Consider the following 27,145-nt stretch of genomic DNA (forward strand, 5'->3'; position numbering starts at 1 on the left):
TATTTTAACATATGGAACTGCCAACCGAGTGCTCTGACAGCTAAGGTTGCAGAGGTATATACTTTTTTACCCTCTGGAGTCCTTGTCAGAAGGAATAGGATTTTTGGCTCCTTTAGGTCCCTGTGTAATGGCCTCCGGGTCTGCAGCAGGATTTCTGTACAGGTATTTGTGGGAATCTGGTACTCTTAACACCTGTCAGGTTTACTGGGAGCAGGTGGGAGGGTGTCAGGGGCCAAGCTGGATTCATGCAAAACATCATCCACCACTTCTAAAATGGGGGGAAGGCCAGGGGCCTGTGCTGGGGCAGGTCCAGAAACAAAGTCTTTTCTTAGACTAGGGGAAGTCCTGAGATTCCCACTGGAAATGTTCCTTGAGGGTGTGAAGGGTTTCTCCACAGGAAAAGTCCTCCAGAGGGGAGGCAGAAGGGATAAAATCCTCTGCATCTGAATCCTCATAAGCAGTTAGAGGTAGCTGTTCTTCTTCAAAATCTGAATAGCCAGATTACTCAGAATCCTGTTCTGGCATAATTTCTGGAGAAGGGTGCCTTTTCCTTTTAGAAGTTGTGGCCTGACTACCCCGGATACAGGAGAAGAGATCCTCCAGCATTTTAAGCATTTGCACTTGGGGTGGTGGAGCAGGAGCAAGATGGTGGCTAGAAGCAAATTTTTTAGGAGTGACCTGGCTTCTAGGCCTGAGAGAATCAGTCGGTCTGAGAGAAATAGTAGTCGGATAAGATGTCAGTTTTTGTCTAGATTCGGTAGTGCGAAAGGCCTCCTCGGAAGCCAGTGCCTGCGTCACAGCTCTGGACCCAACAGAGGCAAAGATAGCCAAAGGCTTGGAAGACTAGGAAGATTTCTGCAGCATACTGGACTCCAAAAGGGTTTCGGTAGAGGCCTGCATAGATATTGAATCGGGCATCAGGGGCTGTGAAAGTGCCTCACTGAATTCCGGAGAACTGACTACCTGCTTAGCGGTAGCGTCGTAAGAAGTTTTAACCTTTTGTGGTCTATCTTTATCTCTGCGTTTTTTTGGAATGTCCACAGATTGTTGGCTTACGGATGCCATATCAGAATGCGAAGACGGAACACAAAAATGACCGTCTACAATAAGAGCTCTACGGCGAATGGTTCTCGCATTAAAGAGGGCACAGAACCAGCAATGGGGGACGTCAAGGTCCGGGCCTAAATAAGTGACGCAGTAAGAATGGAAGTCTTGGTGTGGGATCTGCTTTCCACAGGCGAGACAATTGTTAACTTTACGGACATTGGTTAGTGCAAGAAAAAGTGTGTCAACAAACAAAATGGTGTACAAGGCAGGCAACCAAAACTCAAATAGAAAAACACCTTCCTGCCAGTCAGACCAATGGTGCAAATAATGAACGAACTTGTAGTTGTCCAAAATCAGTTTAATTCAACAATAATCACAGTAGTCAAGCGCTTTCGTCCAGCACACGCTGGACTTCTTCAGAAATCTCTCAGTTTCTTCACAGTCCAAGAGTAGTAAAACTCCTTAGTAACGCCACTGCCAAGGACAGTCCATTCAGAATGGCTGGAAGCAACATCCTGCGTCCCTTCCTCCATCGTAATCCATAGGTCTAGCAAATACCCCTAACAAAACAGACTTGTTCCATCTGTTGCTATTACTGTTGGTACCTTCGACCGGCTACAGCAAGCAAAGAACGGGCGAGCGCAAAGCAAGGTAGTGTGCAGATAGTGACTTAGAAAACAAAACAAATGCAAAATGCTATCAACAAAAATACATTCTTGAAGGAGTGGAATACAAGGAAGGGGCATGCACAGAGAAATCTTGAGGTGCTTTTAAACCCATTAAAGTGTTAACCCCCAAGTAAAATTCTGCCATTCTCAGTGGAGATATTTAACTGCAGGGGAAATGTGCTTGGCTTTCTATTTCCTTTTCTATGTGCTGTCCGCATGAAAAACATTGGGAGGGTTGTACCCTTGTCGACATTCAATAAGTGCAGTAGGGATCTTCTCCCTCAATAAGATCTGCAGAACCCCCCCCCCTTTCTCAAATATAAATTAGCCAATGTTCCTCTTCATTGTCTGGAACACAGATTTGGAAAGCCTTTATGAAACTGGATCTATGCTAGCATCCGACCGGGCTGCAGAAGAGGAATCTGAAACAATGATCGGACAATCCTCTGGGATTTCAGTAGCCTTAAGAGACACAGCTGGGGGGAGGGCTTGACAGTAGACGTATCACTTCAGAGATCTTTTTGGCTTTATTCTTGACTGACTTCTGGATCACTTCACCTTTAAAATTTGTTTATCAGGATACAGCACTGATCACATGACCAATTTTAGTCTCACCTCGGCTATACAAAGATAATCAGAATGACATTTTGGGAATGATGGGAAGAATATAATAAAAGTTTTCATCTGTAAAATACCATTATCAGCTAACAAGAATGTAAAGAGCAATTGTAATATCCATTGTTTACAAAAAAACAAGACAAATCTCAAGTAGAAACTATGGTGTCTATGAGACAGTTACAGTTGCATGTTATCAGTGGAGTGATGGATGGTAAACACAAGTTGTGAGCAGCAGGTATGAGAAGTATTAAGCAAAATATTATGTGAATGAGAAGTGAAAACAGGTGGAATACAACATGCCATATGAGTGGGTTAACAGAAAAGAACAGAAAAGTGTGATGGAAAGGGATGCTTAACAGATGTGTGGCATCACGTGAATTATGAATGTAGTGGCAAACAAAGTTATTTTCCTAGTCACTTAACTTTGTTTTTACAACCTTGAAACGAAGCATGAACTGAATTTTTTTCTGGCAGAGACATGTTTTTCATTACTTATCAAGAATTATTACAAATTAAAAAAATAAGAAAAATGAATTGCTGTAATCTATAAACTTAAATAGTACAGCTTTTTAACTTTTACTTCCCATAACATAAACTACAATGAAAAAGGAAAAGAGGATATGTAACACTAAAGTTCCCAGTCAGTGAACTGATCCTCAGAGTAAAATGTACAGTCCCACTTATGCTGAAACATGCATGTCCACAGCTAGTGGGGTTTGGCTTTATTGGCCTGAATTTGTCCATTAATAGACTTAAAAAGAAATAAGTCATGGGTATTTAAAATCACCATACAACAGAAACACCTGGTGTCTTTAAGGGATCATTTGCATATATCCCATTATACCTCTTTTACAAAAAATTTTAAGGAATCACACAGGTTAGGTTTTTCTAGTTGTTTTTTCCAGTTTTCATTCGTCACTGAACTGCATTTGGGTAAACCATAATCATATCAACATGATCCACTGAACAGGTTCTAATCTCCAAAGTGTCTGATGCCACCTATGGTTTCACAGGAACAATGTTATACATTTACTTACATTTTTTTAAACAAAACAAAGCACTGCTCTCGGTGACCACAGTCAGGCTCATCCTGGGGATATAACCAAAATATGAAGAGACTGCAACATACATGCATACATATATAACATTTCAACAAAGTAAAGCAACGGTGCAGAAATATATTTAACTGTAATCTTATTGCCTTCATGCAACCTGCAAGTATTATCTAGCAAGTAAACTTGGTCCTAGGACCCTTTTCAGCCATGACCTGGGTTTATGCTATAGAAAAAGGTATATCATACAATATTATGATGAGGGAATTTAACATTTACAGCACTGACAAAATTATTCTACAACTATGTAGTAATACAGTTAAGAAAAGAATCTTGAATTGGGAAAAAGATGGCTAGAGAGGTAGTAGAAAACAGGAATTCAAGAAAGAGGAAGGGAGGGTTAACTGGAATGGTGATAGATGAATGTGAAAAGAAGTGGAGAAGAGAAGATGGAATGCCCAGTTAAAAAAAAGTAAGCAGGGTAGACATCACTTTTCATCTGTGCACATAAAATAAATTACAAAAAGGGTATGATGCTTTAGTTTAAAATGTAATAAATTAGATTAAAGGTGTGGAGGGGTATTTTGCCCACCCAATTTGACCTTGGGTTTTAGATTCAAACCCAAACAAGCTTCTGTATTTGGGATTAACTTAAAACTATCACATGCTCAATGTTCATGTATACAACTACACTGTGATTCTTCTTTAAAAATGGATCTGTTTCACAGTTGGTGCATGGTTGAGCTATTACTACCTACAGTGCTCCTCACTTTTACTTGCTTTTCCTTTAACTAGGTAAAGGACAACTAGCAAAACTCTTTTCGAGGATACACCAGGAGCATTGGACTGGTTAAATAATTGTTCTTGTTCAAAGTGGATGTGAAACGCACTGTTTTGACTAGTAAAGCATAATTGCAATTTTGTCACCCCTGTCAAAGATCCTGGAAAAGTGTTCACAAACAAATCCTGCAATACCTCATACAAGAGAACCTAATCACTCCCTCCCCAACATGGCTTCCCGCCCTAGTCACAGCAACTCTTACTGCCCTCATTCTCCTTTATCAACACCATCTCACAAGCTAGAGACCAGAACAAACTAAACTAGTCTCTTGCCTCTTTCTAGATCTCTCTAAAGCTTTTGACACCGTCTTTCACCCCATCCTCTTAAACGAACAATTTGAACGCAACCTATCTACCTCTATCATCTCTTGGTTCTCTAGCTACCTCAGTAATAGTTTCAAATCTGTAAAATGGCTTTCAGCTATCTCCCCAGAACTCCCTATAAACATGAGTACCCCAAAGATCAAGACTGGGCCCACTACTCTAATATTTTTTACCAATTATTTACCTCCACTTCTCAGTCTTTGCTGGTACAGTACGCTGACGACTCCACAGTCATCTCCATAGCTGGTACCCTCTCCGACCTACAGACTACAAGTTAGAACTCCTTTTTGTCCATCGAAAAATGGCTCAACCAACATCTGCTAATCAAACCCAAAGACAACCAAACTCTTGCTCTTTTTGTCCAAAAACAAAGCATCATCTAAAACCTACTTTATCTCCTTCCAAAATAACACACCCATCACAGTAGAAACTCACACCAAATTACTCAGGGTCCTTATTGATGACCAGCTAAAATTCGACCTACATGTTCTCAGTAACATTAAGAAAACCCACCAAAAACTTAGTCTCCTCTACAGGAACAAAAACTTTTTGTCTAGTAAAGCCAATACAGCCCTGTCCCATGCCTGTCTACTACCAACTCTTCTCTATGGCTCTCAAATACTAAACAACTTGTAAACCACACCTCTCTAAATTACAAACCACCTACAACAAAAGTGGACACTGTTTGGCACTCTGGAACCTAAACTGGTTAGACCTTCCCCATAACCTCCTCCTCTCTCAGCTTCAGATAACTCACTCCACACTGCAACAACCAGCTTTCTGTCCCAGCATTTCCTCTATTATCTCCTCCTACTCCCCACCCAGGACACTTCAGAGCTCAGAACATCATCTCCTTACCATATACAAGCCAAAAATCAACTTCGGCAAAAAACCTTTATGCCTATTCAGCAGCTGAAAAAGTACAGTTTTGTACCTACCATAAATGTAGATGTTCGACTGCTAATACAGCTGCAGTAATCACAGATGGGTTCTCTGCCATCAGGCGGGTCCTCGGTCGTTCTCTGCCGTCAGGCGGGTCCTCGGTCGGCCGAATTCCAAAGTCTAGGTCCGGCGTCGGTTGTTGTCGCTTTCTCTCCTGACGTCAGTGAGGCCGGAGTATAGAAGACACAGCCGACACCATGTTCTTCAGTCTTTCTTGCCCCAGATGTCAGGTGCCCCCAGAAGGAAGGCAATACATAAATTATATATATATATATATATATATATATATATATATATATATATATATACACACATGCAATGCAAAATAATCCAAAATCAGTAGTTGCAAGCAAATAAACCATAGAAGGATAACCCAGTCAGGTTGTATGAAGAGGGGGTTAGGCCCCATGCCTTTACCAAGTGGGGAAGGAGGGTAACCTGTACTGCAGCTGTATTAGCACTCGAACATCTACATTTATGGTAGGTACAAAACTGTACTATGTTCATCGTGCATACAGCTGCAGTAATCACAGATGGGTAGAGTCCCAAAGCTACGCACAGGGTGGTAGGTACTAGCTGGAACTGGGATGAGTCAGAATGCCCTGCAACACAGCAGTGGCAAAGCCTGCTCTAGTTTTGGAATATAAAGGCAGGTGGTAGTGTTTTGTGAAGGTATGTACCGAACTCCAAGTGGCTGCCTCCAAAATATCTTTGGTAAGAACTCCTCTGAGGAAGGCTGTAGAGGTAGCTGTGGCCCTGGTGGAGTGGGATCTGATGCCTGTGGGAACAGATTTCCCATGATATGAATAACAAAACCATATGCAGTGGCCTATCCACTTTGAAATTGTCTGCTTGGTAACTGGCTTCCCTTGGGCCCCTACAGCATAGAACACAAAAAGTTGTGCTGATTTCCTGAAGGACTTTGTTCTGTCCAAATAATAACGTAGCTGCCTATGGATGTCTAAGGAGTGTAGCAGCCTTTCCCCTTTGTATTGAGGATTGGGGTAAAAGGTAGGTAAGTGTATGGCTTGGTTTAAAGCTACCCTGGATACCACTTTAGGCATAAATGACGGGTTGGTACGTAGGGAAAAGTACAGTTTTGTACCTACCATAAATGTAGATGTCCGATAGGTATGCATCTGCAGTCCTAACATATGGGTTGTCCTGCCTCAGGCAGCCCTTCGGTCGGCCGGATTCCAAAGTCTGGGTCTGGCCTCGGCTGATGTCGCACTTCACCCGACGTCATAGCTCCTGGGGTATAAAGGCATCAGCCGATGCCATTTTCCTCAGTGTTTCTTGCCCCAGAAGCCAGGTGCCCTCTAGGAAGGCTAAATTTGGATAAATGTAGAAAATTCCAAACAGTAGAAAGCAAAATATATATATACATATATACATACAAACAAATACACCATAAAAGATTCCCCCAGCTAGCTAAAAGAGGGGTACGTACCCTAGGAATGCCACAGAGGGGAAGGAGGGTGGGTAATCCTGACTGCAGATGCATACCTATCGGACATCTACATTTATGGTAGGTACAAAACTGTACTATGTCCTTCAAGGATGCATCTGCAGTCATAACATATGGGTAGAATACCATAGCCAAACTGGAGGAGGAGGCACTAAGATAATGATGGTGTAGTTAGGATCCCTTGTAAAACAGCAGTTGCAAAACCTGCTCGGGATCTGGAGTACAAAGGAAGATTATAATGCTGGGCAAATGTATGCACGGAGCTCCAAGTAGCAGCTTCTAAAATGTCTTTGGTAGCCGCCACTCGTAGGAAAGCTGTAGTGGTGGCTGTAGCTCTTGTGGAGTGAGGCCTGATATTTTCAGGAGTTGTCTTTCCATGAAATGAGTAGCAGAATCAAATGCAATTTCCTATCCATTTTGAGATTGTCTGTTTTGAAATTGCTTTTCCTTGCACTCCTGTTGCATATGCTACCAGAAGCTGGTCAGTTTTTCTGCTGGCCTTAGTTCTGTCCAGATAGTAGCGCAGTTGTCTGTGTACATCCAAGGTGTGTAGTAGTTTTTCCCCCCTGTTCTGTGGGTTGGGGAAGAAAGTAGGTAAATGAATAGCTTGGTTCAAGGATACCCTGGATACCACCTTAGGCATAAAAGTAGGATTGGTTCTCAGAGACACTCTATCCTGGTGGAAGATAAGGAAAGGCTGCACTGCCATTAATGCCTGTAACTCAGAGACCCTTCTTGCTGAAGTGATTGCTAGCAGGAAGGCAGTTTTCCAAGATAAGAACTGTAAGTCTGCTGTTGCTGCTGGTTCAAAAGGTGGGAGTGTTAATTTTTCTAGCACAAAATTGAGATCCCATGCAGGCAGAGGTGGTTTCCTTGGAGGCTTTACATTTTTGATCCCTCTCAAAAATTGTCTGAGGAGAGGATGAGAGAAGACAGGAGGATCCATGTTGTACTCTGCTGAAATTGCTGATGCATGAATCTTAATGGAAGAATAGGACAGGCCATTGTGGAAGAGTTCTGCTAAGTATTCCAGGATGTGTGCTAGGTTTGCCAGTGTGACATTTTCTCCCTTTTCTGCACTCCAAATGAGGAATCTTTTCATTTGGCTGAATATGTTTTCCTTGTGGAGGGCCTGCGAGCCTCCAGGATAACGTCCTTAACCCTCTGAGATAAATCAGGTTGGTTTTGTTTTATGCAATTTTCCAAGCAGTTAGCTGCAGCATTTTTAAGTTTGGATGCAGGGTCTTGTAGTTGTTCTGTGTTAGAAGTAAAGGACATAGAGGTAGAGGCCATGAGTGCGTCCGAGACATGCTTCTCAGTAGCGGGTACCAATGTTGCCTTGGCCAGTCTGGAGCTATCAGAATTACCTTTGGCTGTTCCTCTCTGATCTTCAGTAGAACTTTGTACATCAAAGGGAGAAGTGGGAAGGCATATACTGTCAGGGCCTTCCAGCTGAAGGAAAGGGAGTCCACCCTCCAGGCAAGTGGGTGGTATACTCGAGCAGAATTTCTTCAGTTGGTGGTTGAGTGGGGAGGCGAACAGGTCTATCTCTGGCATTCCCCATTTCTTTGTTATGGTTTTGAAGATATCTGGATGCAGCTTCCATTCGTGAGCATCCGTGGTAGTTCTGCTTAAGTTGTCTGCTAGTGAATTCTCTTTCCCTGGTACAAATCTGGCCTGCAGTTGGATGTTGAGACTCAGGCCCAAGTTCCACAGGTCCATTGCCATCCGACATAGAGGGTATGAATGTGTGCCTCCCTGTTTGTTGATGTACCACATGACTGTGGTATTGTCTGTCCTTATCAGTAGGTGTCCTTGCTGGAGGAATGGTCTGAATGCCTCAATGGCATGCTTCACTGCCAGCATCTCCTTTAGATTTATGTGTAGATTCAGCTGGTCTTGGGACCATAGGCCTTGGATGCACTTGTCTTCCATGTGTGCCCCCCAGCCTAGGTCTGAGGCGTCCGTGGTGATGGTCTGCCTTGGATGTGGTTTGTGGAAAGGCAATCCTCTGTTTATCTGACAGGCCTGAGCCCACCACAGGAATTCTTTTTTCAGGCATGGAATGATTGGTATCAGGGCTTCTAGACTGTGTTTGTGTTGAGACCATACATTCCTTAGGTACCATTGTAACTTTCTCATATACAGCCTGGCATGAGGGATCAAGATTATGCAGGATGCCATGTAACCTAGGGCCTGCAGGACTTTCCTTGCAGTAAGCTGAGTTTGTCTTTTTAATGCCATGAAATAGACTGGTAGTTGCTTTTGTTTTTCCTCTGTGAGAGAAGCCATCTGAGTTATTGTGTCCAGTTCTGCACCCAAAAATGTTATCCTTTGGGATGGCACTAGTCTTGACTTTTGTATGTTGACTGTGTATCCCAAGGCTTACAGCAGTTGTATGGCATAGGTCAAATCCTTTATTAATTTTGTCTTGTTGTCCGCTTGTATTAGGCAGTCGTCCGGGTATGGGTAGATTTGAATTCCCTGAAGTCTGCAATGAGCAATTACCGATGCCAGGCATTTCGTGAATACTCTGGGCGCAGTAGATAAGCCAAAGGGCAATGCTGAGAATTGATAATGCTCTGATCCTGCAAGAAATCTGAGGTGTCTTCTGCAATCTGGTCGTATAGGGACGTGCAGGTATGCCTCCTTGAGATCTAGAGTCACCAGCCAAGACTCCTTGCCAACATGGGAAGAAGTTGCTGTAGGGTCAGCATTTTGAATTTTGGAACAATGAGATAAGTGTTCAGTGCGGACAAGTCGAGAATAGGCCTCCATTGATTTTCTTTTCTTGGTACAAGGAATAGTCTGGAGTAAAATCCTTGGACTTGTTCCATAGATGGTACCTTTTCTATTGCTCTCATCCTTAGTAAGCTGATGATTTGTTTTAGAGCCTCTGATTTCTGGCTTGGTGGAAGGTTTGGCATTCCTCTCTTTTTTGGTAGAGTGTGGAAGTGAAACCTGTAGCCCTTGTCTATTGTTTGTAAAGTCCATTTGTCTCCTGTAATGCAATGCCAGTTTTTTGAAAATAAAGCTAGCTTTCCACCCAAAGTTGCTTCCAGTTGTTCCCTGGTAGGCGGAATCAGAGCCAAGTCATTGTGTCTGTCCTGTGGAAGTGGTTGCAGTCGCAGCTGTGGCGGTACTTCTCTGGTTGGCAGGTTGCCACTGACGACCCCTGTAGGCACCCCTTGATTGACTTCTGCCTCTTGGGCGTCTATTTCTGCCTCTCTGTGCTCTGGAGGTGTCTGGAAAGGACCAATTCTTTGAAAGCCAATTTCTGCTAAACCTCGGAGGTTAGACCTGCAAAAAATCCTTGACTGTTTGGACAGATTTTGCTTTTTCTTCCACTTTCTTTAGAACCTCCTGTGCAGGGGAGCCAAATAAACTTTGTTTCTCCATAGGGGCATCTAGGAGTTTAGACTTAACATGGTCTGGTAAAGATTGTTCTTTTAACCAGGCATGCCTTCGAATAACTGCTCCAGTCATAGCTAATCTAAATGAAGCCTCCAGTGCATCACAGCCACATTTTAGGAAATGATTACTGACCTGCTGAGAGTTGTGTACCAAATCCTGAAGGGACTTGCGGTCTAAAGGTTCAGGAGAGGCCAGCTTTTTATTCAGCTGATCTAACAAAAATTCCTGGTACTGTATCATGTGAAATTGACAGTTTAAAGCCCTGGCAGAAAGAGTAGCGGATGTATAAACCTTTTTACCCCATCTCTCTAATGCTCTAGATTCTCTTTCAGAGGGTAGTGGGTGTTTGGCAGAGGCAGCTGCAACACCTTTAGGGCCCTGAGAAATGGTTTCTGGGTCTGCAGCATGGGCCTTATACAAGTGGAAGTGAGAATCCGGGACCCTGTAGTATCTGTCAGGTTTGGCAGGGGCCGGGGGAAGACAATCAGGGGCAGTACTGGCATCATTGTATGCATCATCAACCACTGAAAGTACAGGTGGTATGGCTAAAGGCCTATGCTGTGGTAAGTGTAAAAAAGTCCTTAGCCTTTTCCTAGAATCAGAAAAATCCTGACCCTGCCATTGGAAGTGTTCCCTCATTGAGTGTAGGGTTTCCCCAAATGAAAATTTTTCTGGAGGAGAGGTGGCAGGAATGGAGTCTTCTTCATCAGAATCCTCATAAGGTGAGTATGGGCCTTCCTGATGGTCAGATAAATCTGAACCATCCGAGGAATGGTCAGAGAAGAGAGGTTCAGGGGGTTCAGTCCTAGGCCTCTTTTCAGGAGGGGGTTGTGAGGCCCTGTCTGGGTGAGGTTGGGATCCCCTGATCAGAGAAATAAGGTCCTCAGCAAGGCTGAAAATCTGAGAACTAGAGGTAGGCCTGTGAGAGGGAGCTTTTGTAGGTAAGGCCTTGGAAAGTTTGGCTGCTTTAGCCCTGGAAAAGGCCTTGATAGACATAGAAGCAGGGGGTCTAGCTGCCCCACGTGCAGAAGTAGAGATGTCCAACGGAATAGTGTCAGACAAATCTTGTGTGCCTGCTTCTTCAGTAGGAATTTCTGTAGCCGACTCAGTCATGGCCTGTGTGGCCTCGGTTAACGGAGGCATGCTTTCGGCCGAAGGGAGAACAGAGGTCCCGGTTTCAGCCGAAACCGAGACACTCGCGGTAGGCCTAACCGTGGTTTCAGCCGAAACCGCGGGCCGCGAGTGTCGGTCCTTTTCCTTGCGTTTTTTAGCTAAATGTGTAGTCGGAGTCTCTGATGGCATTTTATATGCAAAAGTGGAGCCAAAAAACTCTTCTGCAAACTCCGACCGACGTCTAAGTGTCCGTCGGTTGAAGGAAGCACAGGCTAAACAAGCGGATACGTCGTAGTCTGGGCCTAAGCAAGGAAGGCAGTAAGAGTGGAAATCCTTATGAGGTATTTGTTTCCCACAAGTTAAACAATTATTCACTTTGTCTGACATCGGCTGAGGCAAGAAAGAGTCCCCAACGGGGTACTTAGCTTTTTAAGAAGTCTTCGGTAGTTGAAATCTCTGGATCTGACCGACCGGCACTTGCGAACAGCTTCTGCTTCGGGCACCGTGCGGCAAGAAAGACTGAGGAAAATGGCGTCGGCTGATGCCTTTATACCCCAGGAGCTATGACGTCGGGTGAAGTGCGACATCAGCCGAGGCCAGACCCAGACTTTGGAATCCGGCCGACCGAAGGGCTGCCTGAGGCAGGACAACCCATATGTTATGACTGCAGATGCATCCTTGAAGGACATCCCTGTCCTGATGGAAGATGAGGAAGGGCTGCACCGCCATGAGGGCCTGTAGTTCAGAAACCCTACGAGCTGAAGTGATGGCCAAAAGGAAGGCTGTTTTCCAGGACAAATATTGCAAATCTGTTGAGGCAGCTGGTTCAAAAGGAGGCAATGTTAATTTTTCTAGAATGTAATTAAGATCCCAGGCTGGTATTGGTTGTTTCCTTGGTGGTCTTATATTCTTAGCCCCTCTGAGGAACTGTCGTAAAAGTGGGTGAGAAAATAAGGGAGGATCCATGTTGAACTCTGCAGAAATGGCCGAGGCATGGATTTTTATGGAAGAAAATGAGAGTCCACTGTTCAGCAGCTCAGCTAGATACTGTAATACCTGAGGCAAATTCAGTTTTCTAGGGTCCTGGCCTTTTTTCTCATTCCAAGAGCAAAACCGTTTCCATTTTGCGGAGTAAGCCTTTCTAGTAGATGGCCTTCTGGCCTCCAAAATGACATCCTGCACCTCCTTGGGAGTAGGGTCTGTTGTGGTGTTAAGGAATTTTCCATGCAGCGAGATTGAGTGTTTTCAGCTGACTGTGAAGAGTTTTGTAGCTGTGCTGAGTCAGCAGAAGAGGCATTAGAGGCAGGGACCAGGGAGGAGTATGTGTTAGGCTCCTCAGGAGCAGATACCAGTGTTGCCTTGGCCAATCTGGAGCAATCAGTATCATCTTCGGTCTGTCCGCTCTTGTTTTCAGGAGCACCTTGGGCAGTAGAGGCAGAGGTGGGAAAGCGTAAACTGTCCATGTTGTCCAACTGAATGAAAAGGCGTCCACTCTCCAGGCCTTTGGATGAAAGGTCCTCGAACAAAACTTTTCCAATTGATGGTTTCTGTGGGAGGCAAGATCTATGTCTGGCCTCCCCCACGCTTGGATTATCTCTGTAAACACCTGAGGATGCAACTTCCATTCATGTGGATCTGTCATATTTCTGCTTAGATTGTCTGCCAGTGTGTTTTCCAATCCTGGCAAGTACTGTGCTTGAAGTTCTATTTGCCATTCCAGAGCCAAGTTCCAAAGAGTCATGGCTAGTCTGCACAAGTGGTATGAATGTGTTCCTCCTTGTTTGTCTATGTACCACATTACTGTGGTGTTGTCTGTTCTTATCAGTAATTGTCCTGGATGCAGGAGGTCCTTGAAAGCTGTAATTGCATTTATTACTGCTAGCATTTCCTTTTGATTGATGTGAAGGTGCTTTTCCTTTTGGGACCATTTGCCCTGAATGCACCTGTCTGTCATGTGCGCCCCCAGGAGTAATCTGAGGCGTCTTTTGTGATGACTTGATTTGCTTGAGGCTTGCAGAATGGAAGACCTGTGTTTGCTTGACATGCCTAGGCCCACCACAGAAATTCCTTTTGCAAACATGGAATTATTGGTATTATTGTTTCCAAACTGTGACTGTGTTGAGACCATACGTTTTTTAGGTACCATTGAAGTTTCCTCATATGCAACTTTGCACATGGGATTAAAAGAATGCAAGATGCCATGAAGCCCAGAGCCCGCAGGATTTTTCTTGCAGTAAGCCTGGTACATTTTGCTAGTATATTGAAGTACTGAGTTAGATGCCCCTGTTTTTCTGGTGTAAGGTAGGCCATCTGGGTGTTTGTGTCCAAGTTGGCACCCAGGACAGTTATTTTCTGAAATGGTATTAGCCTGGATTTCTCTCTGTTGATTGTGTATCCCAGAGAATGCAGTAACCGTGTTACATAGGCTAGATGTTCCAGAAGTATGTGCTTGCTGTCCGCTTGGATCAGGCAGTCGTCCAAATAAGGGTAAATTTTTATCCCTTGAAGTCTGCAGTAGGCAATCACTGATGCCAGGCATTTTGTGAATACTCTGGGCGCAGTAGATAAGGCAAAGGGCAATGCAGAGAATTGATAGTGGATTGAACCTGCAAGAAATCTGAGGTATCTTCTGCAGCTTTGTCTGATTGGGACATGCAGGTATGCCTCCTTGAGGTCTAATGTTACCAGCCAAAACTCCTTGCCCAGCATGGGAAGAAGCTGCTGTAATGTGAGCATCTTGAATTTTGGTACGAGCAAAAATGTGTTTAGGATGGGTAAGTCCAAAATGGGTCTCCAGTCGGTTCCTTTCCTTGGTACCAGAAAAAGTCTGGAATAAAAACCTTGACCTTGTTCGTGAGTAAGTACCTCTTGAATAGCTCTCATGTCTATGAGCTTTGAAATTTGTAGTTGTGCCTCTGCCCTTTGATTGTGTGGCAGGTTTGTCATGCCTCTCATTTTTGGAAGAGTGTGGAATTGAAATTTGTAGCCTCTGTTTATAACGTCCAGGATCCATTTGTCTGTTGTGACAATATGCCAATTTCTTGCAAATAATGCCAGCTTTCCTCCCAAAGGTGCTGCCAGCTGGGACTTGCTTGGCATGGAAATGAGGGAGTCATTGGGTTTGCTTCCTGTATTGTTGTGCACTGTCTTCGCCACCTCTTGGTGCTGGAGTTTGCCATGGTCTGCCTCTATATGATCCTTTTGACTGCCCTCTGCCCCTTGTGCGTCTGTATCTACCTCTTTGGGGCTTGTCAGTGGCTGGAAAGGACCAGTTTTTTTGAAGGCCAATTTCTGCTAAAACATGGTGGTTGTACCTGTAGAAAAGCTTTGACAGTTTGCATAGATTTGGCTTTTTCTTCCATTTTCCGTAATATCTCCTCAGCATTAGTACCAAACAGCACATCCTTTTGTAAAGGAGCATCTTGAAGTTTAGCTTTCACATGATCAGGCAAGCTTTGTTCCCTAAGCCAGGCATGTCTACGAATGACTGATCCTGTAGCAGCAGCTCTACTTGAGGCCTCTAAGGCATCATAGCCACATTGTAAGGAGTGTTTACCCACTTGCTCTGCACTATGCATCATATCCTGCAACTCCTTCAAATCTGGTTGTTCAGGTTGAGACATTTTATTCCTTAATTGTGATAACAGGAACTGTTGATATTTAAGAATATGAAACTGACAATTTAAGGCCCTCATGGCTAGGGTGGCAGAGGTATATACCTTTTTTCCCCACCTTTCCAAGGATCTTGATTCTCTTTCGGCAGGAAGTGGATTCTTGGCAGTAGAGGCCTTCAATCCCTTGGGGCCTTGAGAAATGGTTTCAGGGTCAGCATTATGGCTTTTGTAGAGAAATTGGTGAGAGTTAGGAACTCTGTAGTACCCATCAGGTTTGACTGGTGCAGGAGGCAGGGAATCCGGGTTAAGGCAAGCCTCCGAATAAACATCATCAAGTATGTCCAAAACAGAAGGTATTGCCAGAGGTCTGTGTTGAGGTAACAAAAGAAATTCCCGAAGTCTTTTCTTGGAATCGGAAAAGTCTTGGCCTTCCCAATGGAAGTGTTCCCTCAAAGTGTGCAAGGTTTCCCCAAAGGAAAAATCCTCAGGAGGAGATACAGAAGGAATGGACTGCTCTGCATCCGAATCTTCAAAAGGGGAGTAAGAGTGTTCCTCTACATCAGAATATTCTGATAAAATGGAGCCCTGATCAGAAGAGGGAGAATCTTCCTCCACTCTGGGTCTCTTGTCTGGAGGGGGCTGAGAACCCCTGATAAGAGTAATTAAATCCTTAGCCATTTTAAGCATCTGTTTTTTTAGGCATAGGGCCTGGAGAAGGACCCTGTGCAACAGGCCTCTTGGGATGCCTGGCTGGTTTGGATTTAGTAAAGGCCTTAATAGAAAAGGAAGATGAGGGTCTAAAGACACCATGGGTGGAAGTGGACCTGTCCACATTAGGAGGCTCAACGTTCGTAATGGCTTTGGTGGTTGTAGTCTGGGATAGGGCCAAGGTACCTGCGGTCTCGGGTACAGAGGACACCGCCAAACGAGTGTCGTCGGTAGTCAGGGACTGCAAAGGCGTCTCGCTGAGAACCGGACCACGTGTAGCTGGTTTTGGCGTGGTGTCGGTGGGGACCGCGGACCTCGTTGGTCCTTGTCCTTGCGTTTTTTGGACAAAACAGTAGTTGGAGTCTCCGACGACATTTTATAATCAAATTCTTTACCAAAAAAGTGCTGGGTGAACTCCGCCCAACGCTTAATAGTGCATTTATTGAAAGTAGCGCAAAAGCGGCAGCCCGAGACGTCGTGGTCTGGGCCTAAACAAGGTATGCAAAGGGAATGGAAATCCTTATGCGGTATTTGCTTCCCACAAGAAATACAATTATTAACTTTTTCTGACATCGGTCTGAGGCAAGAAAAGTTTCCCCAACGGGGTACTTAGCTTTAATGAAGACTTCGGTTTCCAATTTTTCGTAATTCAGGAGCTGGCCGACCGGCACTTGCGAACTGCTTCTGCTTAGGGCACCGCGCGGCAAAAAAGACTGAAGAACATGGTGTCGGCTGTGTCTTATATACTCCGGCCTCACTGACGTCAGGAGAGAAAGTGACAACAACCGACGCCGGACCTAGACTTTGGAATTCGGCCGACCGAGGACCCGCCTGACGGCAGAGAATGACCGAGAACCCGCCTGACGGCAGAGAACCCATCTGTGATTACTGCAGCTGTATGCACGATGAACATCTGGAATAAACTTCCACTTGGCATTCGAAATATTACAACTAAACATCAGTTCAGAATTGCATTAAAAAAAACACCTAAGCAACTTAAGAGTGTCAGTACAATCATCCCCCAGATTGACCTTACTGCCTTTGGCCAACCTGTCTCCCTTCCCCCACCTGTATCACCCTACTTCCTTTCTTTTCCAACTAATTTCTCAGCAGAACTCCTACTCCTCCTGGTCTCTCCACCTGCATTTTAATATAGGCATTTACTCAAATTATGTACCTAACTTGTACTCTCCCCATTGCTACTTTCCAGGTGTACTGATGATAAAGAATGTAATTTTTTTTCTAATTATGTAACATTTACTCTGCACTGTAATAGGCTGTACATTACCGATTCTTAGAGGTTATTAGCAATCACATATCTTATCTCTAATTTGTATTATTGTTAATTTTGTTTTACACTTGTTCTACATATCTATGTATGTCTTTTGCAATCTTGCATTAGAGTAATCTTTGTATTTGTGGAGCTTTCCTCCCCGGGTCTCCACTGAAAGAGGTCTTCAGCCCAGATGGACCAACCCTGTCAACAAATGTCAAATAAAAATAAATAAATAAGTTACTGGTTTGCAAAGAACATTGTGAGCAAACAGGAGCAAAATAAGATGTCAGAGAAAATACAGAATTACGCACCTTCAGATCCTTATTCAGGCCGATGACACAGGTAGGGGTAAATGCTAGTGACAGGAAGTGAGACAGGGGGAACCAGAACCAGAACTGGGTGAATACCAAAACACCCACCACTGTAGGCATGTGGGTGTGGCCTGTTCTTGACTGCAAACAGATTGTTACATTGTGACCACCTAAAAGAAGAGAAAAAGAGACATTAAAGAATAGGAAGCAATCTCTAATAAATCCATCTGAGAACACAAAATAAATGATGCATTTAAATACTACTAAGGAACAAACAAGCAAGGCTTATGCTGGTTTATCAGTTCCTGAGGATGCTCCATTAGACAAAAAAACATATGGCAGGAGTCGCATGTAGAATCTAATGTCACTCATGGCTACCTACCCAGCAAGAGTAAAGCCAAAGTTTTGGAAACAAGAGAATTAAAGTTAACGTGCATCCACAAAATTAAGGTAACCACAAAAATCTGTAGAAAGCTAGAATCAATATTCTTCTGAAAAATAAATCTGAAAAGAAAACCCTTTACTGGGAAAGGAAACATAACCAGTGTTTTAATTTTGCAAGAGATCCTATCTGAGACTGCCCAAAATAATTCCCTTTCCAAATATCTCACCATAACAATTATCACAATGTTCTGTTTTCTAAGAAACTTCAGACAATGTAACCAGCTCCCAAGATATAATATTTTTTTACACTGCCTAAAGGTAGAAGTGCTACTGTTTAGACAATGTGTGATATGGACTCCCTACGACAGCATCAAGGAGGCAGCAGGAATATACAACTATACAAAGAATAATTAAGTTTCCCTTTAGATAGATTCAAGTAAATGTTTCAAATATCAGAAATATGAACTGTTTAAGCCACAACAGACAATACAGTGAATACTAACATATTCTTTCTTTTTCTGATAATCATGCTCAAAAATGTCCCAAGAAATTTTAAAATCCTCAAGTTACTTCACCTAGCCTTCACTTAACACTATCTATGGAAGTTAAGAACTGGTGATGGCTTGAAAACTAATGAAAGTAAAAGAACATCATTTTCTACAGCTAAACCGGACTCTAGTGTATGTGGAGGAAATGCAATTAAACTCTGGAAGAAATCTAGCTGAAGTGAAATAAAATTCACTCTAAGAGGCCTTATCCAAAACATTAAGAGGCAAATGAGCTGCATAAAGAATCCTTACTTACTTTTATTATTAATTACTTTTTAATTAATGTCTAGGATTGTAGACCTATTTGAATGGACCCATTTCAGTCACTGCCAGGAAGAAATGAAACTGAAAGCAAGCTACCTGACAATAGCATACAAAGGTTACAAATCATAACATTCACAATTATACAGATATGCATCAGCTTAGAGTACAGGAGTACACTACTTACATTAGATCAATATAATACAGAGTTTACTAACTGTTATAAACAAAAGTTAACAGGCAGGGTCTAAAATATACAAACAAAATGCAAGACAAACTGAAGCATATTAAAATATATATAAAAAAAATATAGAAATAATCCTAAATTTATTTTCAGTGAAGGTCTTTGTAAGGAATAATCTTGACAAAATAATTACAAAACACGGGAAGGATGACGATATCTTGGACCATGAATGGAAAACAATATAAATGAGTTTTTTGACGAGAAGAGAGAGGCAGAAACACGTGGCTTTAGGTATGTGGAAGTTTTATAAATCTAGATCTAAATTCCAGTATATTTTCTCTATTTCTAAAGTGTATGAACGGCTGTCACATAGCTGAATGCTCAAAAGTAAAATACATGGTCAGGGACCCATGTTCATATGGAGATTTTGCATTAAGTTTGGAAGAAAGTTGAGGAGAGGAAATGATAGCAAGGGTCTTGAAGAGAAGAGCCAAGAATACAAGATTTCAAATTTTTTTACAGAGTGGTAGTTTGCATCTGGGAGGGTGAAATGTAGAAAAATGGATCTGCAGACTGTATATAATAAGGTCTGCAAACTGGCAAACTTTTTTCTGGATGTGCAGGATAATACTGGGAGGCCATGTGTAGTTGAAAGATACCCTCTTCAATGGTATTTCCTCATTCTGGAGTAGAAATTGAGACCAAGTGTCAGGTTAATTTTGATTTTTAACTGTTGTAAATGGCAGGTCAAAGAGGGGAGGGTCAAGAAATACTCAAGTATTTGTATTTCTAACAAACAAATAAATCAAAAAAAAATGGCAGGAGGAACCAAGCAAATGAATTCACAGATCCAAAAAATAGCGTACAAAACTTTTAATGACCGCTTTCATCAAACGACTTCATCAGAATACATTCAATCAAAAAATCAAAGCTCTTAAATACATGTTAAGTTACCAATTAGCACAATTAAAAACAGTCAATTAATTAAAATTTAAAGTCACAATATTCATGATTTAAAAAAGAAAGACAAGTCACTGTGTTTGTTAATAACCAACTTACGATATTTTAAGAAACACTTGACATTAATTGTTTCATTCAGACCGGGGGGTTTATCTGAAGATAACTTAATCTGCCACAGTGTCTCCCTTTGTTCTAAATAATTTTTAAAATCTCCCACCCTCGTGTCTTGTTTGCATACTTCTAAAACAGAAAAAACAAATTTCTTAAAACTGGAACAAACACCAGAATGTTTAAATAATGCATTATTCTGATCTTCACTTCTTATGCTATATAGATGTTCCTTAATGCGTGTCCCTAAACTTCTAGTGGTCATTCCCACGTAAAAAGCTGGACAGGCAGTGCACATAGCAATATAGACCACACCTTGAGTGTTACAAGTAATATACCCAGGAACCTCAAATGTTCTATCTGTAGTAGCAACGGAAATGCAAGATCCTAATGAAATGTATCTACAGATCCTGCATCCGTGGCAACAGAACATACCTTTCTTCATGGTCATAAATTGATCTTTGTTAAAGCTATTTTGTTCAAGCAACTTTTTGATATTGTAATTGTTGCAAAATACAAAATTTGGTTTATTACCTACTACCTTGACGATGTCAGAATTCCCTTGGATAACCCTCCAGTTCTTTTCTAGTGTAGATCTAATGCAGTTAGTATCTCCACTCATTTCTAATGAACAAACTATGTCAAAATTAGTAGAATTTCGTCCGGAATTATGATCAACAGTAATGTTAGTAGAATTGTTTAGAATAGCTGGATAATGGGTTAAATGCTTGTTAAAAATTTCATTACCGCTATCAATTAATAAAAACTCTTCATACCCTCTCTGTAAGAACAATGAGGCAATAAAAATGAATTCCTGAACTAAATCCGCTTCTTTGCTGGTCATGCGGCTGGCTCTAATATACTGGCCTCTAGGTATGTTCTTAATGATATGTTTCGGATGGCCACTTCAATAATGCAAGTATCCATTTGTAAAGGTGTGCTTTCGAAAAATCTTACTGTGAAACCTGTTGTCAACAAAGTCCCACCAAAAACAAATGTCTAAAAAACTAACTACCAAACCACTCTCACCTTTAGTGAATTTTAAATAACCGGACAAGGAATTAACTTCTATAACAAACTCTTTAACAGTATTGTCATTGCCTTCGATAATAAAGACTAAATCGTCAATGAACCTACAATAAAACTCAATGTGAAATTTTTTCTTAAGGATGGGAATACACTCAAATTCCCACCAAGCCATAACTACATTAGCATATGCAGGGGCAGCCGGAGAAACCATTGCTACCCCTCTTTGTTTATAATTTGTTTATAATACCTGTTTTGGAATAAAAAGAAATTGTTTTCTAAAACAATTTCTAATAATCTACAAAATGTAGAAATGGCACTGTTCGAGAAAAGATTTGTTTCGAGCAAATAGCTGCGAACAGCCTCTACACCTTCTTCATGGGGAATGCAAGTGTACAATGAAACGACATCTAAGGTGAAAATAATGTGTCTTTTGGGATCAAAAATTCCACTCTCATGAAAAATCCTCAATTTCTCTAAAAAATGCCAGGAATCTCTAACAAAGGATGAATTGTTATTTAAAAGAGGCCCCAAAATAGCATCTAGCACTAATGAAATTCCCTCAGTGATGGAGTGCGGTGAGGAAACTATTGGTCTAAAAGGAGGATTAACCAGATGTTTGTGTGTTTTAGGGATTCCGAAAATTACCCCTATTTTTGGTTGCTCAACTACACAAAAATTGTATAGTTCAACATTAATTTCATCTGACATTAAAGCATCATATAGATGGGAATTAATGGAACAAAATGATCTATGAATGTCAAATAAAGTAACTTGTTTGTACTCAATTACGTTGTCCAAAATTTTTAACATGCTGTCATTATAAACTTCTTGCTCCATAATGACTATATTGGAGCCTTTATCACTTTTCATAAACCTATACTGACCAGTTAAGCTTTTAAGATTTTCTAAAGCTTTCCTGTCCTTAATAGTCAGATTATCATACACACCACCTTTAGTGTTAAACAATTTACTAACATCATCAATGCAAAGTTCTTCGAATACTTTAATGGTGTGATGCAACCTTGGAGTATAACTGGAGGGCTTAATTAAACCTCTATTAGTATTAGGTAAATCATGCATTAAGTAGGACAAGTTTAGTTTTCTTGCATATTTTTTAATATCAACTACTGTCCTACTATAGTTTGCTCTATTGTTCGGTACAAAATTCAAACCAAATTTCAAAACATTTAATTCTGTGTCACTAAAAACATGTTTAGTCAAATTTAACACTCTAAAGCAATCTAAATGTTCCACTAAATTTCGTCCTCTGACGAGTTGGACCCCAAAGTCCGACTCTTGAAGTTAACACTGCAGTTTTGTTGTTACTGGACTGATGCTTTTTATTAGCAAGAGAATCTTTACAAACAGTATTTGGTCTGTTCTTACTAATTTTTTCTTTATTCGTATTCCCAGAAAAAACAGCTGTACCTAAATCTTGTCGGTCAGTTTCAGAAACTTCATTGACTTGCCCATTGTCTAGTAACACATTTTCTGATAACATGCAAGACCTTAAATTGTCCAAAATTTCGTCTTTCTCAGGACATAAAGGTGTGGGAACATTATCGTCTGCTACAGGTGCAGAAATAACATCACTGTATGCACGCTTACCAAAAGTACGATTAATTTGTCCTTTAAAGTTATTGTCTCGAATATTCAAGGCAAATTTATTGTATGCTGTTTTATTTTTATATGAAGCTATATCTCGCTTTAACTTCAACTGTTTCCGGTTAGTCACCTCAATTGAGTGTTGTTGCACTTCTTTGGACAAACGCTGAAAAAACAAACTAAAGTTCTCTGCCATAAGCATACCCTTAACATGTGTCTCAATATTAATGATTTCTTTTTTAAGTGAAATCATTTTTTGAGTATTGTTTTCAATCAGCAACCTAAGAAAACTTAACCCAGCATTGTTGAAAAAATGTGACTTTAAATTTTAATTAATTGACTTTTTAATTGTGCTAATTGGTAACTTAATATGTATTTAAGAGCTTTGATTTTTTTGATTGAATGTATTCTGATGAAGTCGTTTGATGAAAGCGGTCATTAAAAGTTTTGTACGCTATTTTTTGGATCTGTGAATTCCTCTGCTTGGTTCCTCCTGCCATTTTTTTTTATTTATTTGTTTGTTGGCTATATTTATTTTTATTCGTTTAATGCAGCCTGGCATGGCGGAGGTTGCCGACGAGTCTTTGTTAAATATGACTATTCACCCTACACCCTCTTCAGGGACTGAGAAGCTGAACAACCAACTTTTGGCAACTTTGATTGACATTCAAGGTTCGTTAAAAATTTTACTAGCAAAAACGAATGGACCTGACATTGCGATGCAAGCATCCAGTCCTGTTGGATCCGACCAGGAGCTGGAAACAGTGATCGATTTGGGTAGTCCTACGCAAGTCCGTGACGAACGTAACGAACGTGAAGCAAAGAAACAACGTTTGCCTTTTTCCGTTCGTAATAGTGAACAAGTTAGCTGCGAGCATTTACTCAGTCAACAGGAAAATCCCTTTAACACTTCTGGGCAGTATTCCTATGAAACAAACAACGGTTTGCTCAGCAGTCAGCGTGAACAATTGCTAAAACTACTAAAGAGGTACAAAACTTTACATTTAGAGAATTGTTATTTCTCTTATTGTATTGAACTCGGCATTGTGCCGAAAGGATTGAGATTTTTTAAATGCCCAAACGGGGTCGGTTTGGGCAATCCAATGTTTGAAACGTTAGTTTCTTTATTCAACAATGCTGGGTTAAGTTTTCTTAGGTTGCTGATTGAAAACAATACTCAAAAAATGATTTCACTTAAAAAAGAAATCATTAATATTGAGACACATGTTAAGGGTATGCTTACGGCAGACAACTTTAGTTTGTTTTTTTCAGCGTTTGTCCAAAGAAGTGCAACAACACTCAATTGAGGTGACTAACCGGAAACAGTTGAAGTTAAAGCGCGATATAGCTTCATATAAAAATAAAACAGCATACAATAATTTTGCCTTGAATATTCGAGACAATAACATTAAAGGACAAATTAATCGTACTTTTGGTAAGCGTGCATACAGTGATGTTATTTCTGCACCTGTAGCAGACGATAATGTTCCCACATCTTTATGTTCTGAGAAAGACGAAATTTTGGACAATTTAAGGTCTTGCATGTTATCAGAAAATGTGTTACTAGACAATGGGCAAGTCAATGAAGTTTCTGAAACTAACCGACAAGATTTAGGTACAGCTGTTTTTTCTGGGAATACGAATAAAGAAAAAATTAGTAAGAACAGACCAAATACTGTTTGTAAAGATTCTCTTGCTAATAAAAAGCATCAGTCCAGTAACAACAAAACTGCAGTGTTAACTCGCAGTCGGACTTTTTTGGGGTCCAACTCGTCGGAGGACGAAATTTAGTGGAACATTTAGATTGCTTTAGAGTGTTAAATTTGACTAAACATGTTTTTAGTGACACAGAATTAAATGTTTTGAAATTTGGTTTGAATTTTGTACCGAACAATAGAGCAAACTATAGTAGGACAGTAGTTGATATTAAAAAATATGCAAGAAAACTAAACTTGTCCTACTTAATGCATGATTTACCCAATACTAATAGAGGTTTAATTAAGACCTCCAGTTATACTCCAAGGTTGCATCACACCATTAAAGTATTCGAAGAACTTTACATTGATGATCTTAGTAAATTGTTTAACACTAAAGGTGGTGTGTATGATAATCTGACTATTAAGGAGAGGAAAGCTTTAGAAAATCTTAAAAGCTTAACTGGTCAGTATAGGTTTATGAAAAGTGATAAAGGCTCCAATATAGTCATTATGGAGCAAGAAGTTTATAATGACAGCATGTTAAAAATTTTGGACAATGTAATAGAGTACAAACAAGTTACTTTATTTGACATTCATAGATCATTTCGTTCCATTAATTCCCATCTTTATGATGCTTTAATGTCAGATGAAATTAATGTTGAACTATACAATTTTTGTGTAGTTGAGCAACCAAAAATAGGGATGATTTTCGGAATCCCTAAAACACATAAACATCTGGTTAATCCTCCTTTTAGACCAATAGTTTCCTCACCGCACTCCATCACTGAGGGAATTTCATTAGTGCTAGATGCTATTTTGGGGCCTCTTTTAAATAACAATTCATCCTTTGTTAGAGATTCCTGGCATTTTTTAGAGAAATTGAGGATTTTTCATGAGAGTGGAATTTTTGATCCCAAAAGACACATTATTTTCACCTTAGATGTCGTTTCATTGTACACTTGCATTCCCCATGAAGAAGGTGTAGAGGCTGTTCGCAGCTATTTGCTCGAAACGAATCTTTTCTCGAACAGTGCCATATCTACAATTTGTAGATTATTAGAAATTGTTTTAGAAAACAATTTCTTTTTATTCCAAAACAGGTATTATAAACAAATAAGAGGGGTAGCAATGGGTTCTCCGGCTGCCCCTGCGTATGCTAATGGAGTTATGGCTTGGTGGGAATTTGAGTGTATTCCCATCCTTAAGAAAAAATTTCACATTGAGTTTTATTGTAGGTTCATTGACGATTTAGTCTTTATTATAGAAGGCAATGACAATACTGTTAAAGAGTTTGTTATAGAAGTTAATTCCTTGTCCGGTTACTTAAAATTCACTAAAGGTGAGAGTGGTTTGGTAATTAGTTTTTTAGACATTTGTTTTTGGTGGGACTTTGTTGACAACAGGTTTCACAGTAAGATTTTTCGAAAGCACACCTTTACAAATGGATACTTGCATTATTGAAGTGGCCATCAGAAACATATCATTAAGAACATAGCTAGAGGCCAGTATATTAGAGCCAGCCGCATGACCAGCAAAGAAGCGGATTTAGTTCAGGAATTCATTTTTATTGCCTCATTGTTCTTACAGAGAGGGTATGAAGAGTTTTTATTAATTGATAGCGGTAATGAAATTTCTGGCAAGCATTTAACCCATTATCCAGCTATTCTAAACAATTCTACTAACATTACTGTTGATCATAATTCCGGACAAAATTCTACTAATTTTGACATAGTTTGTTCATTAGAAATGAGTGGAGATACTAACCGCATTAGATCTACACTAGAAAAGAACTGGAGGGTTATCCAAGGGAATTCTGACATCGTCAAGGTAGTAGGTAATAAACCAAGTTTTGTATTTCGCAACAATTACAATATCAAAAAGTTGCTTGAACAAAATAGCTTTAACAAAGATCAACTTATGACCATGAAGGAAGGTATGTTCTGTTGCCACGGATGCAGGATCTGTAGATACATTTCATTAGGATCTTGCATTTCCGTTGCTACTACAGATAGAACATTTGAGGTTCCTGGGTATATTACTTGTAACACTCAAGGTGTGGTCTATATTGCTATGTGCACTGCCTGTCCAGCTTTTTACGTGGGAATGACCACTAGAAGTTTAGGGACACGCATTAAGAAACATCTATATAGCATAAGAAGTGAAGATCAGAATAATGCATTATTTAAACATTCTGGTGTTTGTTCCAGTTTTAAGAAATTTGTTTTTTCTGTTTTAGAAGTATGCAAACAAGACATGAGGGTGGGAGATTTTAAAAATTATTTAGAACAAAGGGAGACACTGTGGCAGATTAAGTTATCTTCAGCTAAACCCCCCGGTCTGAATGAAACAATTAATGTCAAGTGTTTCTTAAAATATCGTAAGTTGGTTATTAAACACAGTGACTTGTCTTTCTTTTTTAAATCATGAATATTGTGACTTTAAATTTTAATTAATTGACTGTTTTTAATTGTGCTGATTGGTAACTTAATATGTATTTAAGAGCTTTGATTTTTTGATTGAATGTATTCTGATGAAGTCGTTTGATGAAAGCAGTCATTAAAAGTTTTGTACGCTATTTTTTGGATCTGTGAATTCCTCTGCTTGGTTCCTCCTGCCATTTTTTTTTTTTTTTTGATTTATTTGTATTTCTATTTAAATAAGAAAACAAAGATTTTTGATTTAGGAAATGTCTGAAATGTGGTTGTAGAGCTGAAGAAAGTACAGTTGTGTACACTTACCATAAATGTAGATGTTCGAGTGTATTCACTGTTACAGTCATTACATTTGGGTAACCTGCTGGCAGGTTGCCCTCAGTCGGCCTGAATAACAAAGTCTTGGGTCCTGCGCCGGTTGCCGTCTCTTCTTCCATGACGTCAGGTTGCCAGGGATATAAAACATGCAGCCGATGCAATTTTAATCAGTTTTTCTTGCCCCAGATGTCAGGTGCACCCCAAATGGGGGATATATATATATA

The 27,145-nt window shown here is 40.7% G+C and overlaps 1 protein-coding gene across 1 annotated transcript in view; it reads right to left on the reverse strand.

Annotated features, from left to right (window-relative positions):
* PSMD1 (proteasome 26S subunit, non-ATPase 1) overlaps positions 1 to 27,145 on the reverse strand; it is a 2,664,479-nt gene that overhangs the window by 527,422 nt on the left and 2,109,912 nt on the right. Inside the window, exon 20 of the mRNA XM_044070690.1 lies at positions 17,396 to 17,565. Coding sequence (XP_043926625.1) covers positions 17,396 to 17,565 — 170 coding nt within the window. The remainder of the gene's footprint in view (positions 1 to 17,395; positions 17,566 to 27,145) is intronic.

This window comes from Protopterus annectens, chromosome 4.part1 (genome assembly GCF_019279795.1).
Source record: "Protopterus annectens isolate FY-2018-M chromosome 4.part1, PAN1.0, whole genome shotgun sequence".
Taxonomy (NCBI): domain Eukaryota; kingdom Metazoa; phylum Chordata; order Ceratodontiformes; family Protopteridae; genus Protopterus; species Protopterus annectens.